The sequence below is a fragment of the Chiloscyllium plagiosum genome, unplaced genomic scaffold (genome assembly GCF_037043375.1).
Source record: "Chiloscyllium plagiosum isolate Xiang-an unplaced genomic scaffold, Cpla_swu_hap1 HiC_scaffold_36, whole genome shotgun sequence".
NCBI lineage: Eukaryota > Metazoa > Chordata > Chondrichthyes > Orectolobiformes > Hemiscylliidae > Chiloscyllium > Chiloscyllium plagiosum.
In genome coordinates, this window is record NW_028270174.1 from 20,061,140 (window position 1) to 20,079,703 (window position 18,564).

At 41.3% G+C, this 18,564-nt stretch overlaps 1 protein-coding gene across 1 annotated transcript in view; it reads left to right on the top strand.

Annotated features, from left to right (window-relative positions):
• The window catches only part of LOC122539420 (serine/threonine-protein kinase 32B-like), a 357,967-nt gene that overhangs the window by 58,318 nt on the left and 281,085 nt on the right, over positions 1–18,564 (top strand). The window contains exon 2 of the mRNA XM_043674242.2: positions 13,829–13,884. Within this exon, the coding sequence (XP_043530177.1) occupies positions 13,829–13,884 (56 nt within the window). The remainder of the gene's footprint in view (positions 1–13,828; positions 13,885–18,564) is intronic.

Genomic DNA, 18,564 nt, shown 5'->3' on the forward strand with positions numbered 1-18,564 from the left:
AGCTGTTCAGTGGCTTGAAATTCAGTCGGAGCAACTCATTTCCTCACTTCCCAAAGCCTGTCCGCCATCTAGAAGGCACAGGTCAGTGGTTTGATGGAATATTCTCCCATCGGTCTAGCTGAGTATAGCTTCAGTAGTGTTCAAGCAACTCAATGCCATCTCTGACAAAGTAGCACATATCTAGCCTCACATACTGCACCCGCTGGTAGCGGAGCAAGTGTAGGAAAGATGCACTATCATCTGCAAGATGCACTGTTGTAACTTGCAAAGGATCCAACCTGCTATACCATCAAAGCAAAACACATGAATAGGAAGGCAACCACTTACAAGTTCCTCCCCATGCCATGTATCTTCATGGAATGATGTCACTATACTTTGCCACGGATTCCAAAATCCTGGTACACCCTCCCAAGCAACACTGTGGGTGTGCCTGCACCACATGCATTGCAGTGACTGGAGTGATACTGAACACACGGTCTTCCCAAGGGTAATTTGAGATGGGGAATAAATGCCAGGCATGTCAGTGATACACACTTTCTGAAAGGAAAGCTGCTCCTCAGGCAGAGTACTAGAGCAAAATGTATTAGAACATAGAACATAGAACATAGAACAATACAGCACAGAACAGGCCCTTCGGCCCACGATGTTGTGCCGAACTTCTAACCTAGATTAAGTACCCATCCATGTACCTATCCAAATGCTGCTTAAAGGTTGCCAATGATTCCGACTCTACCACTCCCACGGGCAGCGCATTCCATGCCCCCATCACTCTCTGGGTAAAGAACCCACCCCTGACATCTCCCCTATACCTTCCACCCTTCACCTTAAATTTATGTCCCCTTGTAACACTCTGTTGTACCCGGGGAAAAAGTTTCTGACTGTCTACTCTATCTATTCCTCTGATCATCTTATAAACCTCTATCAAGTCACCCCTCATCCTTCGCCATTCCAACGAGAAAAGGCCGAGAACTCTCAACCTATCCTCGTACGACTTCCTCTCCATTCCAGGCAACATCCTGGTAAATCTTCTCTGCACCCTCTCCAAAGCTTCCACATCTTTCCTAAAGTGAGGCGACCAGAACTGCACACAGTACTCCAACTGTGGCCTAACCAAAGTCCTGTACAGCTGCAACATCACTTCACGACTCTTGAATTCAATCCCTCTGCTAATGAACGATAATACTCCATAGGCCTTCTTACAAACTCTATCCACCTGAGTGGCAACCTTCAAAGATCTATGTACATAGACCCCAAGATCCCTCTGTTCCTCCACCTGACTTAGAACCCTACCATTAACCCTGTATTCCGCATTCTTATTTGTTCTTCTAAAATGGACAACCTCACACTTGGCAGGGTTGAACTCCATCTGCCACTCCTCAGCCCAGCTCTGCATCATATCTAAGTCCCTCTGCAGCCGACAACAGCCCTCCTCACTGTCCACAACTCCACCTATCTTCGTATCATCTGCAAATTTACTGACCCACCCTTCGACTCCCTCATCTAAGTCATTAATAAAAATTACAAACAGCAGAGGACCCAGAACTGATCCCTGCGGAACTCCACTTGTAACTGGGCTCCAGGCTGAATATTTACCATCTACCACCACTCTCTGCCTTCGACCGGTTAGCCAGTTTTCTATCCAATTGGCCAAATTTCCCTCTATCCCATGCCTCCTGACTTTCCGCATAAGCCTACCATGGGGAACCTTATCAAATGCCTTACTAAAATCCATGTACACTACATCCACTGCTCTACCCTCATCCACATGCTTGGTCACCTCCTCGAAGAATTCAATAAGACTTGTAAGGCAAGACCTACCCTTCACAAATCCGTGCTGGCTGTCCCTAATCAAGCAGTGTCTTTCCAGATACTCATAAATCCTATCCCTCAGTACCCTTTCCATTACTTTGCCTACCACAGAAGTAAGACTAACAGGCCTGTAATTCCCGGGGTTATCCCTATTCCCTTTTTTGAACAGGGGCACAACATTCGCTACTCTCCAGTCCCCTGGTACCACCCCCGTTGCCAGTGAAGACGAGAAGATCATTGCCAACGGTACTGCAATTTCCTCTCTTGCTTCCCACATAATCCTAGGATATATCCCGTCAGGCCCGGGGGACTTGTCTATCCTCAAGTTGTTCAAAATGTCCAACACATTTTCCTTCCTAACAGGTATCTCTTCTAGCTTACCAGTCCATTTCACACTCTCCTCTTCTACAATACGGTCCCTCTCGTTCGTAAATACTGAAGAGAAGTACTTGTTCAAGACCTCTCCTATCTCTTCCGACTCAATACACAGTCTCCCACTACTGTCCTTGATCGGACCTACCCTCGTTCTCGTCATTCTCAGGTTTCTCACATACGCATAAAATGCCTTGGGGTTATCCTTGATCCTATCCGCCAACGATTTTTCATGCCCTCTCTTAGCTCTCCTAATCCCTTTCTTCAGGTCCCTTCTGGCTATCCTGTATCCCTCCACTGCTCTGTCTGAATCCTGTTTCCTCAACCTTCTGTAAGCCTCCTTCTTCCTCTTTACCAGACATTCAACCTCTCTCGTCAACCAAGGCTCCCTCACACGACCATTTCTTTCCTGCCTGATAGGTACATACATATCATGGACACGTCGTTTCTGCTCTTTGAAAAAGTTCCACATTTCCACCACATCCTTCCCTGACAGCCTATGCTCCCAATGTATGCTCCTCAAATCCTGCCTTACAGCATCGTAATTTCCCTTCCCCCAATTATAAAATCTATCTTGTTGTGCGCACCTATCTCTCTCCATAACCAAGGTGAAAGTCACAGAATTGTGGTCACCATCACCAAAATGTTCACCCACTAACAAGCCCACCACTTGTCCCGGTTCATTACCGAGTACCAAATCCAATATGGCCTCCCCTCTGGTTGGACAATCTACATACTGCGTTAGAAAAGCTTCCTGGACACACTGCACAAACACCGCCCCATCCAATCTACTTGATCTAAAGAGCTTCCAATCAATATTTGGGAAGTTGAAGTCGCCCATGACTACGACCCTGTGGCTTCTGCACCTTTCCAAAATCTGTTTCCCAATCTGTTTCTCCACATCTCTGCTGCTATTGGGGAGCCTATAGTAAACACCCAACAAGGTGACTGCACCTTTCCTATTTCTGACTTCAGCCCATACTACCTCCAGAGGCAGATCCCCCTCAAACTTCCTTTCTGCAGCCGTTATACCATTTCTAATTAGCAATGCCACCCCCCCCCCCCTCCTTTTTTCCCACCCTCCCTAATCTTACTGAAACACCTGTAACCAGGAACCTCCAACAGCCATTCCTGTCCCACATCTATCCACGTTTCCGTGATGGCCACAACATCGTAGTCCCAGGTACCGATCCACGCCTTAAGTTCACCCACCTTATTTCTGATACTCCTTGCGTTGAAGTATACGCACTTGAGCCCATCTCTGTGTCCGCAAGTAGTCCCTGTCAGTGCTACCTTCTCCACAGCCTCCCTACAGTCTTGGGCATCCTGACACACAGCTAGCTTACTTGCTGGACTACAAGTCCGGATCCCATCCCCCTGCCAAATTAGTTTAAACCCCCCCAAAGAGTGCTAGCAAACCTACCCCCCAGGATATTGGTGCCCTTCTAGTTCAGGTGCAACCCGTCCTGTTTGTACAGGTCCCACCTTCCCCAGAATGCAGTCCAATTCTTGCACATGAATACTCAGCTCAGTTTTCTGACTAACAATGATGAACTGATTATAAGTATGCATTTATATGACACAAGGAGGCTGCTTCTATTGCTAGATCCCTGTTAAAAGGAATGATAGATCAGCAAACCAATAAAGCGCAAACAGATTATATAATGGAGCCAGCTCTGGGACCACTATGGTAATAGTTCCAGCTCTACTGTGGAACTGGATTCTACATTGATGACAGTCTTTAATAAGCATTCATTTGATATTCTATCAAAAGCCAGAGTATATGAACAAAGTAGGCCTAGTTTCTGAATATTGTGATTGTATTCTCTGACAGCCAGTGAAAAATGCCATTTTACTTGAGCTGAGAGTTATTGCACTTCAATGTTCAGTCTTTTGGATTGTTTATGCTCTCACATCACATAAGCACCATTAGATTAGCATGTTAGTTGATGTGTTTTACAGTTGTGTGTTTTGAATAACACTGGTCATACACTACCCTACATACCAGACCACCTAAAAACATTACAGTTTCAGGAAGAGAAAGCAAATGAATAAAGGAACAAAGTAGCATTTTTGGGGGGAAGATGATAACATTTTTAAAGTGCAAGCATTTGAACTTTACTGATATTTTACATTAACATTCAATTCCCTGTGTATGAAGATGCTTCTTCACAATGATGCAAGATGACCATGGCTTTCTAATGGTCATGGAACTTGGTCAACACACACAGATCTGACACTATTGTGCTTGTGAAGGGGGCAGAGAGTATTGTTGAACTTGCAACCTCATTTCTATAAGAATCACTGGCAGAAGTGAATACAATCAAAAGGAATGACTATGATTCTATTTCCACAATCTAGGACAGTATTGAATGTTAGATAATTTGCTGGAATTACAGGATACTAATGGAAACTTATTGGAAGCTACAGTATTATTGAAGAAGGTATATTCCTCTGCATGATCTAATCTTAAAGCTCTCATAGTGTTAAAATAAAACCTTTATGAACACCTAAACTTAGTTTTCTGAATATATTCTCCAGATTGACAGAGGACCTCAGTTGGATAAAGGAAAATGTTTGGGCCAAGCTTTGACATTTGGAAAACCCATTCTGGCTATGATGGATCATAAGTAATTGACAATTGTAAACTTGTGTTGTCAAATACTTCCAGCCAAAACCTTAGTGAAACTTAGTTACAAGTTGCTAATAATCACTACCCCATGCTGGGATCTTTTCTGATCAGATCCTTTGAGATACACAGGGTGAGGTTTGATTTCTTTGCTTCGGAAGGATCAATTCCTAGAAATCCTGTGGAGGATTAAAGGGAATACTGCAGATGTTTGGCCTGAAAACGTATATCTGGTCAGGGATTCATCCTTGTTCAGTCCTGATGGTTTCAATCCAGGCTAAGGAACCCAATGAGAAATTTGCTGGGTATGGAACTAGTGATTGAATCAGTTACTCGAGTATTACAGACTGATCACAGAAGGGAAATAAAGGTCTCAACCTTTTACTCCTATTTCTGAGGGAGACCTTGGGCTGTTCTGGCAATGTCATAGAATCAGAATCCTAGGCTAACATTCTGACCCCATGCTTGAATCTCACCAGGGCTGATGATGAACTTGGAATTCCAATAACATCTGAAATTAAAATGCTAATTGAATAGTGACTTTTATTTTGATAGTTAAAAGAAACACCTACTTGGTTCACTAATGTCCTTTTTGAGAAAATCTGCCGTTTTTACCTGGTCTGCCGTACAGTAGACCCACATGAAATGTTTTAGGGTGAAAGGGGCAACCTTTTTCACACAGAGGGTGGTGCGTGTATGGAATGAGCTGACAGAGGAAATGGTGGAGGCTGGAACAATTACACCATTTAAAAGGCATCTGGGTAGGTATACGAATAGGAAGGGTTTAGAGGAATATGGGCCAAGTACTGGCAAATGGGACTAGGTTGATATAGGATATCTGGTTGGCAATGGACGGGTTGGACCAAAGGGTCGGTTTCCAGACTGTACATCTCAATGACTCTATGTACTCAATTTTAATGAGCTGCTACAAGGGTTAGGAAAATGAATGAAAACAGACTACCACACATTGACCTAGAAAATGCAAACTACAGCAGTGAGCCCTGCCCTGTCAATGCTGCTAGTACTTACCTATTACTGGGTCAAAACTGTGGAACACCCGCCTGCACAGCTCTGTGGATGTTCCTGTACCTATACTACAAGGACTGCAGTAACTCAAAGTAAGCAGGGATGGCCAATAAATGCAGATCCCAGGAAACATTCCCACATACCTTGAACATATTCAGCATCGTGGCTCAGTGGTTAGCACTGCTGTCTCACAGCAGCAGGAACCTGGGCTTGATTCCACCCTTCGGCAACTGTCTGTGTGGCGTTTGCGCATTTTCTCTATGTCTGCATGGGTTTCCTCCAGGTGCTGTGGTCTCCTTCCATAGTCCAAAGCTGAACATGTAAGGTGGATTGGCCATGGGAAATGTGGGGCTACAGGGATAGGATTGGTTGGGGGGGGGGGGGGGGGGGGTGCTGGGTTGGATGCTCTTCAGAGGGTGGGTGTGGACTTGATGGGCCACATGGCCTGCTTCCGCACTATAGGGATTCTAAAAAAAAACTCCATAAAAATATATGCACACACAAACCCAAGCATGAAATCTTGCCTCACGTAGTTTCAAACCATCTGAGTTGTTGTTTTCTTCTTACCATTGATGATGGACCTGCCATGGTTTTCTGTTTCATTGAAACCTATCACAGCTTCAAAAGGATTAATGATTGCTGCTGACCTTAGTGTCTCAGATACTTGAGGCTGGATTTGTTGATCAGCTGCAGCAGAATTTGAATATTATTGGGAATTGAACAGAAAGATAGGAAATGAAATTCAAAGTATGAAAATGCAAAATTTTATATAATGGAGACAAAAAACTCGAGGAGTGGTTCTTGACTTAGATAGAAAGAAAATTAAGGCACTTGGAAAGTAAGGGAATCTTCATTAACAATAAATTTTGTTGGTTGCAATAAGCTCAGTCGCAATTGGGAAAGCAAATTAGAGATTGAGAGGAAATAAGAGGTCAATATTGAGCTCAGCTACTGAGGTAATATTTCCATTTTCCAAATTATTGGTGCGATTGCACTTGCGTAAAGGTATAGATTGTCGATAGATCTGATTACCTCAGTGCAAACAAGTCATTGTAGCTATTGAAAGAATACAGAAGGGAGCAATTGTATAAACTGAACATTTCTTCATTGGAAAAGAGAAAGTTGTCGTATGTTCCCTGTATTGCACGTGCAGCTATCATGAATTTTCAACTCACCATGTAGAAGGGTTACTGCCACCATCCTCTTTAAATGTAGGGATTTAAATGGCTGCCTTGTGTGGTAGAAGATAGTGAATTACTGGTCTAACTCTAAGACGGTGTTGTATTTATCAAGTATTAGTTTATTGCACCTTAGCAATTAGTGACAGGTTACTGTTGATGAGATAGACAGAGTCCCTCTTGAGGTGTAGTGGTAGTGTCCGTACCCCTGGATTGAGAGACCCAGGTTTAAGTCCCACTTACTCCAGAGGTATGTAATAACATCTCTGAACAGGTTGATTCAAAATCGGTTAAAGGAAAATCTGTGTCTACCTCAATGTTACAAAGATCCTTTGGCCCATCGAGTCTGCATCAGTCAAAAACAACCACTGAGCTGTTTTCATCCCATTTTCCAGCACTTGGCCAATAGCCTTGTATACCTTAGCATCAAAATGCACATCTCAATGCTACTTTAGTGTTTATGTAAGTTTCTGCCTTGACCACCCTTTCCTGGCAGTGAGTTCTGGTTTCCCATCACTCTCCGAGTAAAAACATTTCCCTCACATCCCCTCTAATCCTCCTTTCCTTTAAATCTATGCTCTTTTATCATTGGTCCCTCCACCAAAGAGTTCCTTCCTGTCTATGCCCCACATTATTTTATTCATCTCAATCATGCTCCACTCACTGCCCCCACCACTCCCAGAATCCTCCACTCCAATAAAAACAACCCAGACTATCCAATCTCTCTTTGTAATTACAACTCTCCAGCCCAGACAACATCCTGGTTGTCTGCACCCTATGCACCCTCTCCAGTACAATCCCATCCCTCCCATAATGTGGATTCCAGAACTGCTTAGGTACTCTAGCTGTGGTCTAACCAACATTTATACAGTTCTGGCATAACTATCCCCTCCTCTTAAACTCTCTGACTCAGCTAATGAAGGTAAGTATCCTATATAGCCTCTTAATCACTTTGTCTTGCTGTCCTGCGACCTTAAGGAACTGGTGAATATATACACCGAGATCCCTTCTGATCCACTGTACTTCCCAGGTTCTTACTTTTGTCATGTATTCCCTTGTCTTGTTTGACCTGCCCAAGTGCATGGCATCACAATTATCCGGCTTGAATTCCATTTGCTACTAATTGGCCCATCAGATCATCCTATACATATCCTCCTGTAATCTAAGGCTATACCTTCCCTAATTTGCACCTTGATAATTTTCGTACCATCTGCAAATTTAATGATCAACCTCCTACATTCAAGTCTAATTCATTTAGTTTATTATATATATGTACTACAAATGGCTAGGGTTGTAACATGGATCCCTGCAAGAACCCAACTGCACATAGTCTTGCTGTCATAAAAACATCTTTTGACCATCATCCTCTGCTTCCTATCATTCAGCCAATTATGGATCCAATTAGCTCAATTTCTTTGGATGCCATTGGCTCTTGCCTTCTCTATCAGACTTCCTTACAGGACCTTATCAGGAACCTTGTCAAAGTCCAAGTAAACGGCACCAAATGGATTGCCCTCATCTACACATATAGTCACCTCTTTAAAAATTGAAACAAGTTGGTCAGACATGACTGCCCATTAGCAATATCAATAGCAAAGGGCTGTTTTTGATTAATGCTTCTATTTAATATCCTAAGATGTTCTGCTCACAAGCCCAGATGTCGTCATCATAGTCATTTGTGCTTATGGCACTCTGTTATTTCTTTCAGACCCATATACAACACTCTTCGTTCTTTGGGTCTTCTACATTCCTGATGGGTATGTTTCTTCTCTTGATTGGAGCTGACTCCATGTACATCATTAATCCCAACACAAAATATTGGATTGGAGCATGGAAGTGCCACCAGTGTCTACCATCAGCAGGAAAATTAATCAGGGTGAAATTCTTCCAACATTTGACTAAAAGAATGGACCTTACTTTTTCATCGAGACTGAAATAGAATTTTCAATCCACTCTTTGGATCTTGTGTAATATGGGTACCAGTCATTGAATGACCACACAGAATCAGTAATGTCTTCTCTGATGCATCTTCATGACAGGCTCCAGTACTGTCTGTGGTCTGTCCACCTTTGACAAGGAGAAAGGTCCCGTGCTGACACAGCAAATGAAAAATAGCAATCTTTTGTCTTTAACAATCAGGGGAAATCTTGCAGGAGTCTGAGCAATGTGGGCTCGGGTGTGATTTGTGGAAGAATTGGGTGAGAAGTCTGACAAGACTGCTCTGGGCATCTGGAGTATTTCGCTTCTGTCAAGTAGTGAGGCAGATTCCTTGCGTGGCAATGCAAGTTGCCGATCAAGGGAGATTGTAGCTTGCTAATCACCTTTATTAATGCTATAACCCACCTTGTTAATATGCAGTTTCGGTGTTACACATGCACCAAACATGCTAGATGTTGAGAATTCTCAAAATGGAAATCGGAGTGGGTACACGGTGATTTTGGATCGCTGTTGCTCTGAAAGGCCTCCATGTTGTGTCAAACATCTTTGGGAACCAACCATACGTTTCTCGGACACAGACATTGGCATCTGACATGTTCCAGCCTCTTACACTTCAATGCTGTGCCCCAGGCAGTAACTGTTGTTGAAATGCTGCATAGAGGACACCGTGTGCTCAGAGACACGCATCCAGGTCTGGCACTGGACAAAATTGCATTTCTAGGCTTTGCGCTTGCAGTCAATGACTCTAAGCCTAACTGGATGCTTGCAGCATCCCTACCATACAGTACCTTGATTTGCCTTTTTGCTCCTCAAAAAGATGTAAATGTAATTCTATATTGCCATGCTGTTTAGTACAGACACAAAACCCAGGTAGCTCGTTGGTCTGGGGGAAGAGGATGCTCTCCATCAGCGCTATCCTGTTCAGCTGGCCTCCCATGTCACTGCCTGCTCTACAGGGTGCTAATTATCCCTGTCTTCCATCGCCAGGGCAAATGGCAGAAACCATACACGGCATCTTTGATTGATTTGTGCACCCAACCAAGCACTATGGGCTTTTAAGGTTGGTGCCAATACAAAGGCACTTGCAGTGGATGTCTGATGAGTGACAAGTTGTTCTGGGAACGGTACACGTTAAGGTGTGGCTAGAATTGACATTAAGGTCATCTAGAGGTGGGTGGGTATTTGATGAGTGTACAATACCCCAAATCTCACTATTGCCCACGTTACTCAGACCACCTTAAGGTTCCACCCATTGGTATTTTACAGCAAGAAATCTACTGGGACTCACTAGAAATTCTCTAAAGACTTCATGGAATTTGCACTTAGCCAAAACAATGCAAATGTCACCCCAATGTGACTCAGTTTGAGGCTTGAATTTCTTCAGGGCTCTGAGTCCACAAGTTTTGAAACTCTCTTCAGGTGGGACTTGACAGAGGTGTTGGTGTTTTGATCCTCAGGCGATAAAAAGACTTGGATGGTCCTTCCATGGTTGGTTTCTTTGGCAGTGATTGTCACTTCACCCCATTAAAGAATGCCATCTGAAACTTGAGTTGTGTTTAATCTTGGGCACCAAGTGCCTTCATTGTCACTTTTTTGTTAAACAGCAAATGGACCACAATTGAAAATAAGCGGAAGCACTTCAGTTGCCCTGAGCCTCCTGAAATCATCATCCTGCCGCTTTTAGAATGGCTTGCATTGTGGGAGATATAGAAGGGTTAGCTGAAAGAACACTTTGGAATAAACATTAAGGGAGTTAACGGTTGCTCCAAGTAGTAGGGAGAGATTATTGGAGTAGTTTTTCAGACAAATTATTTTGTCACTGATGCCTTCTATGCAGAAAGTGGGAGAATGGTTTGTGGTCTGAAGCATTGCTCTTTTAGAGAAGAGCTACATGGTAGCAGGTGCCTGAATTGAGTTTGTTCACAAAGACAGAGTGGAATTTGAGTACTCATTTGGCAGCTAGTTTTTTGTTTCTTGTTTTGTTTTAGGAGTACCAGTTAACAAACTGGCTATATAATTCAACCAATTCAGGCATCAGGTTCTCCCCCCAAAAAAAGCAGAAACCAACAGCAGCCTGAACACATTGACTGTGGCCCAGCCAGCACAGAGCCAGTTCCCTAGACTGAAGAGTTTCTTAGTCTCCTGGTTTTTTTTTTGAGGCGGGGGGGTAGATCAGGCAGTTTAGAAATCAGTTCTCAATAAAAAACGGAATCCCATTTAACAAAACTGGCTTTGTAAACCAGCCAGTTTAGGAATCCGGTTCTTCCAAAAAAAAGCCAAAACCTACAGTAACACACTGACTGTAGCCAGCCAGCACAGAGTCAGGGGATTCCCCTAGACTGAGGGGATTCTAAATCTCCTAGATATATTGGTCAGCCAGGGCTTTCCTGATTCTACCAGGTTAACAGTAGCACACTGTGGCAGTTAGCTCTTATCACAGTCAGCTGTTGGGTTTTCTTGAGTTGAGATCCTAATTATCTGGCATGGGGTGTCATTCAATTATTGTGCTTCTAAGGGCTTTGTAAACATTACCTTAGTGAAGTAGTCCTGATTGTATCTGTTCATAAGCAACTTGGGTTAGCAATGAGAAAGGCATAAAGGATTACCAATGTCTGTATTAAGTCTAGTATCACTATGTTGGTCTTCCCTATCTTCTTCTTCCTCAAAATAGATGAACAGCAATGAGGACTTGAGGTACATGCACAGATGGAAGTGACAGGCATTGTTCTACTTAGAGAAACTTGAGAGGAGATTTGAGAGAAATCTTGAAGGATCTGAGAGAACTTTTCAAAGAAAATGTCTAAAAACATTTTACAAAGTGTCCGTACAAAAATAATTATGTAAAACATGTAGATCACTTCTGGATTTCTTTATGGGTGCAAACATTATAATCCAGTAGCAACTGTCCCAGAGTCTACACAGCATCCACTATTTCTAGGATGACTCTCTAATGTAGTCTAAGGTGTGGATTATTTGTCTTTTAATCCCATCAGTTTCTCCCTACTAATTCTGATTTACTCCAGTTCCTCCCTCGTACCAGATCCTGTGTTCTCCAACATCTTTGGGACACATTTTGTGAAGACAAAATCAAAGTATGTATTTAATTGATATTCATACAGCATGGAAACAGACCCTTTGGTCCATCCAGTCCATGTCTACCATAATCCCAAACTTGGTCCCACCTGCCTGTGCTTGGCCCACATTCCACCAAATATTTCTTAATCATATACTTATCTACATGTCCTTTAAACATTGTAACTGTACCCACATCCACCACTTCCTCTGAAAGTTCGTGCCAGACACAAACCACTCTATGTTTAAAACAAAAGTCTCTCATGGAATAAACTTCCTGAGGGAGTGGTGAATGTGGATACATTTACAGCATTTAAAAGAAATTTGGATGGATACATGAATAGGAAAGGTTTTGAGGGATATGGTCCAGGAGCAGGCAGGTGGGACTAGTTTAGTTTGACATTATATTTGGCATGAACTTGTTGCACCAAAGGGTCTGTTCTCGGCCGTTTGATTCTGTGATCCTGTCTTTTTTAAATCTTTGTTAAATCTTCCATTTGTTTAAATTCTCCCTTGGATCTACATTGGTCTTCACTAATCTTTTTCTCTTCAGATATCTGTAGTTGCTTTTACAATCAGTTTGTATGTTTCCTGGAAGCTTACACTGTTAGTACCACAGTGTCGGCATCGATTATTAGGCAGATTAGGATTGTTTTCGAATCTTCTCTGATATATCCAGCAGATTTACTCCAGCAAGGAATCAACAATTTCAAGGGAGGCAATAAAAAGTAAAGAAGAAGAGGTATAGTCACAGAGAAATGATCCTGGAATTAAAATTTTGTCTTAGAGAATTATTACAAAACTGATTGAAACAAACCCCTACAATGTAGATTTTCTGATGCTATCATATTTGGTGCTGATAGCAGCTACAGAGGGTTCCCTGACATTCAAATGCTTTCAGAAAAATTACAGTTAAGTTTCAATGTCATTGTGAAATTACCTGTTTCATGTTTGATCAACATGGTTCAATTTTGATCTTGTTTCTTTGTACATGGTTAACTCAGATAAGTCATGAGGAGCAGGTCAACTTGAAAGTGGCCCGTGCCTTCACCCGTCACCTCATTCTTAATTTACATGTTATTTTTGGTAATATCCCCTCAAACAAGAGGTCAGATTCCGAACATATCCAGCTAGCACTTTGCTCCATTTCTATCTTCATGCTTTGCACCGTAACTGTCACTATGATGTTCAGTTGATTTGAGTCCTGAATAAAAAAAATTCCAGTACTCAACATTTGCATGACTGAAGCTACTCTTTAGAATGAGTGTCCCCTTGGCACTGATTCCATCTCCTGTTCTTGGAGCTTGTTCCAACTTGAACCAGATAATGAACCACTATGGGGTAGTCGGCTGAGCTTTGAATCCCCACATCTGATTCAACATGAAGCCTGCTCTCATCTACCTGTAGGACATCACTTGTCTGTGTTTTTATCTCACTGTCACTCAACCTTCAAACCCATTTTTTTTTGGTCAGAAGCTTTTCCATCCCTCTCCTACCATTCAAACCTCTTTTCAATGTGTACTTTTTCCAATCGTGACCAACATCACTTCTCCTAGTTTTATCATTTGATGCATTCACTCCTGCTCTACAGTGTCTTGAGACATGTTTTTGTTGCCTGTAAAACACTTGTGTAAATTTCACTTTTTTTATAAAGTGAAGAATAGCAGCTTGGCAATAGTACTATACTCCTTTCATAATCTTTGAATTTACTCCAAGTTGTATGTTTATATCTTTTAAATGTATCTTAAAAACAGTGCCGTTTTAATGGTGCAAGTTTTGTTTTCTCTTGTTTTTCATTTTACAGTTAACTTTGACCACTTTCAGATCCTTCGAGCAATTGGAAAAGGAAGCTTTGGAAAGGTAAATGATGTTTTCATGCTTTTCAGTGAAACAATAATTAATTGACCCAAATCTTCTAGTCTCAAGATGGTTTATGACTGCCGTACCCCCAAGATAAGCTATGATATTCCTTAGAGGTCCCTGTGAAAGTACATTATGGGAATTGCATGGAAAATTCAAATTTCCATTGGGAAATATCTCCTGACATCCTGACTGAGGTAGAGAGACTTGAGATGATTCTGTCATAAAGGTAATGTTAAATAGAAAGTTAGTCTATATGCGTAAATTCTTGGATAACAATACAACTGATATTCAGATAACTCAGATTGACCCATCTACTTCCTGACTCTCTAATTATACTCTGTTAATGACTTCCTATTATACCTTAACTCTCTCCAACCCAAGTACCTGACCGTGACAACATTTCCCACCAGCCCATTGTCCAACCCACCTCACCCATGTGCTAACCTATGTACCTCATCCATCCACAACCTTACCCACCAGCCATTCTACCCATCTTGACTACCTATCCATCTGCCAACGTGCCACACCACCTTTATGGACATACATAATCTATTCTACCTCCTTAACCACTCTGCCTCCTTTTAACCACATGTCCATTCACCTTGTTCTCTTACTCACCCTTTTCCCTGATGCACTTATCTTCTGTCTCACTTTTTAAGAAATTTTAGATCACTTAAAGCTATGTATCTATTGCAATAGGTCAGCTATGGCCATAGAAATGGGAATGTGGCTTTTGTGTGAATTTGTTTTGTGATGCTTCCTTTGGAAGTTTTCTGCATAGAGTCCATTCTGAAAGATTCTCAATTAGAAAACTGCTGTGATAATTTGGAGAAAGAGAGCCCTATGTTCTTTTGTCTAATCAGGTTTAGAAATAGGTTTCCAACTCTGATCAGAAGATTTGGGCCAATGATGTTGTTTAATCATTAATAGCATTTGGATGTATGTGAATAAAGATTACTTACAAAATAAATGATGTAGGAAAAGATGATTCACTTAATCTTTGTTTGCACTGTAAAAGTTGCACCATTTAGAAAGTTTAGGCTAATTTATTCTTCCGAATTACGATAAGTGTTTATGATAAGAATTGTGCACATGTTTGGGAATCCCAAACAAACTAATTAAATTTTTGATTGATAAATAAAAAATGAACTGCACATACAGCAACAGAAGGAAATTCTGTTTGTATATGCCTTGAAATAAGCTGTCCCTTCTGTGCACCAGTTGATCTAATGCAAAAACAATAAAAAGAGTGGTGAGTAATTTTGATCATTTTGAGCACATCAAGCTCTCATTTACTGCTTCCTGGTTATCTGCAATAATGGTAAAGAGCCTCGTTTAAAAACTCTGACTTCAGCACCATGGAAACAGCAGCAGCACTGACGAGGAGAATTGTCATCAGGCTCGAGAAAGAAAATAAGCCCAATCAATAGCAAGCAGCTCTACCAAGGGACTTGGAAACTTAGTCCCTTGAGCTGTTCTGCCATTCAGTGAGCTCATGGTTGATCTTCAACCTATCATGGCAAAGAGCAGGCTGCACACAACGTATTCTGGAGAGAGAAAAAATGGTTTGTCAGCCCCATCTCGTTGTGAAAGTTAACGTTCTCAGTAAGCTACCTGAAAGTACTGCTTGCAACTACTGGACAAAAGCCTAGAAGCTACATTAATATGTGCAGTGAGTGATTAAATTTATGCAGACTTCCAAACTTTGATGATGTGGTAAATTACAAACCTTGGCACTGAGCTCCTAATTAACTAGTAGTGGGACATTTTGTGACATCAATCTAGGTCAACATTAATTGGCATTTTGAAAAATAGGGGTAAAATGAGCAAGTTAACATGGATTTGTAAAAGAAAATTTATGCTTCAGTAGTTTTATTGAATTCTTTGATAAAGTAGCAGTTGTTGTTGTTGAGGATAGTCAATGTGGTGATGTGTGCACATGGAACTTTCAAATATGGTGATGAAGTGCCGCATAATGGACTTGTTAACAGAATGAAAGCTCATGGCATTATGGGTATGACATTGGCTGACAGACAGGAAACTGAAAGCCACATGCAGTTATTTTTCAAACTGGAGATCTGCATACAGTGGTCTGTTTTGACATTACATTTAATGAACTGCACTTGTGTTTTAGAGGAAATGAATTCAGTGTTTATAGATTATATCAAATTCCAAGGTAGGAAACAGTGAGATGGAATGGACCGTAACAGATTTCAGGAGGACAGGATCAGACATAAAGTAAGTAGACGTATGGGGCTGAATTTTCCAGTGGGTGTTGGGACCATAAACTTTGGGCCCATACGAGGATTCACACCCCACCCATGTCATCAGTGCGCATGCTAACAGAACCTTTGTGAATGGGTTATTGTCTAACACCTGATCAGAATGTTTTAAAAGCCTAACTTAAGCCACCAGCAGGTGTAGATCATGATCACTCTCGTATTCTGCATTACCTTTTACTTATTTGATGATATGGAGGCCAATATACCCCTTCCTTGAACCTGCTCCTCCATTCAATATGTTGAGGGCTGATCTGACTACTCCACATTCTCATCCAGCTCCAAACACCTTGCAACCCTTGATCTATCAATCGCTCCTGAAAATGTTCAAAGACTGCTCTTTCACACCATTTTGAGGAATAGCGTTCAAAAGACTCACGACCTCCTGAGATAAAATTTTTCATAATTTAAGAAATGGACTCTTTATTTTTAAGTAATGATCTCTAGTTCTCTATCCTCCCACAAGAGAAAGCACCTTTTTCATATTGTCCCTGTCAGGACTTCTCAAGATCGTTACATATTTCAATTACTTTGTCTCTTCCTCTCCTAAACTCCAGCGGATAGGAGTCAAGCTGTCTGATCTTTCATCATATTGCAAATTTCCCACTCCAGGTGTTAGCATAGTTAATCTTCTCTAAACGGTTTACATAGATTTATATCCTTGTTTAAAGAAGGAGACCAGTGCTGTACATGTACTTCAGCTGTAGTCTCACCAATGCCCTGAATAACTAAAGTATAACTTCCCTGGTTTTGTTCAATTCTCTTGCAGCTTTTCTAATTACTCACAATCCCTGCGTATTAACGTTTTGTGATACGTGCACTAGGAGACCCAGATTCTTCTGCATTTCAGAGCTCTGCAATCTTTTATAATTTAAAAACTTATTTTATTCTCCCTGCCAAAATGGACTCTCATTACATTCAATTTTCTAGACCTTTGTCCACACTCATTGTTATCCCATTGTAATCTCCTTATGTCGTCTTTTCAATTCACTTTCCTAGCTATCTCTATGTCATCAGCATAAGTCGGAATCATACATCTGTCCCTTCATCCAAGTCATTTATTTAAATTGCAAAAAGTTGATGTTCCACACAGATTCCAATGACATACCTATTATGGACCAGACCAGATCTCCTCAAAATATTTCAAAAAAAGTAGCCTGGACCTTTACTTTGCTAGTTGTTTTAAGCAGGTGTAGAGTGGATATTCCAGGAATGATGCAACCAGCCCAACCACTTAGTTTTAAACAAAACAGAATTTATTTGCAAGATTACCAAATTAAACACAAACAAGAGAACAGAATATAAAATAACTTTACCTATCAGAAAACCCAACAGACCGTCCCAACTTAATGATGCTGTTCCAAATACTTGCAACAATCCCCTAAACACTCCTTGACACAAAAGGTAAAATCCATCACAGGTTCTTACAGGAGAGGTGAGAGGGAGGATTAGCATGGACCTGCTTCTTTGGGTCCAGCAGCTTCACCACTGACTGCCTGCTAAAATCAAACCAAATCAGGGAAAAGTTGAGCTGGGAGAACTGGCCACTCTCCTTCCATTGTAAGAGTGTTTTTTTTTTAAACTTAAAAGCTTCATCAAGTAGATGAACCCAGATATTTCTGAGTCATGTCTTTATGACCTCCTGGGAAAAAAACAAGGACAACCTAACCTTGTGAAAGAAGCAGCATCATCATGCACCATTTGTTACACCTTGCACGCCAAAAGATTACTGTTTATGCCTCCTGTCTTGTTCCTTGTTAGCTAACCAAGCTTTTACTTTGCACAATAACATTTCTTATGATGCTTGATAAAATGCTTTCTGGAGATCTAAGTAAATTACATCCATCATTCCCCCTTTATCCACAGTACTTATTACTTCCTCAACAAATGAGTTGAGTAAATTGATTAAACATGATTTTCTTTTCACAGAACCATGTTGACTATGTAATTACCTTGATATGTGCCCTAAAATAACACATTTAACAATAGCTTCTATCATTATCCTGATATATTAAATTAACTGGTCTAAGGTTGCTAAAGTTCATTTTCCATTTTGAATGAAGGGGTTACATTTACTATTTTCTAATCTAATGGAGCCTTTCCCCAAATCTGGTGAATATTTGAAAATTTAAATCAAGGGATCCACTATCTCTCAAGCTGTTTCCTTTAATACCCTCGGCTGACGTCCATCAGGACTCGGGACTTCTCAGCTTGCAGCTCAAACGATTTGCTCAGGACCACTTCCCTTCTTTCCAATCCTGACCTGCTTCCTTTAGGGTTATTTCTTAGTTGTATCGCCTACATGAAGACCAATATAAAAGTCTAGTTCATTTCATCTGCCATCTCATTATCTTCCCAGGCTCACTTTCTATAGCACCAATGTTCACTTTATTAACAC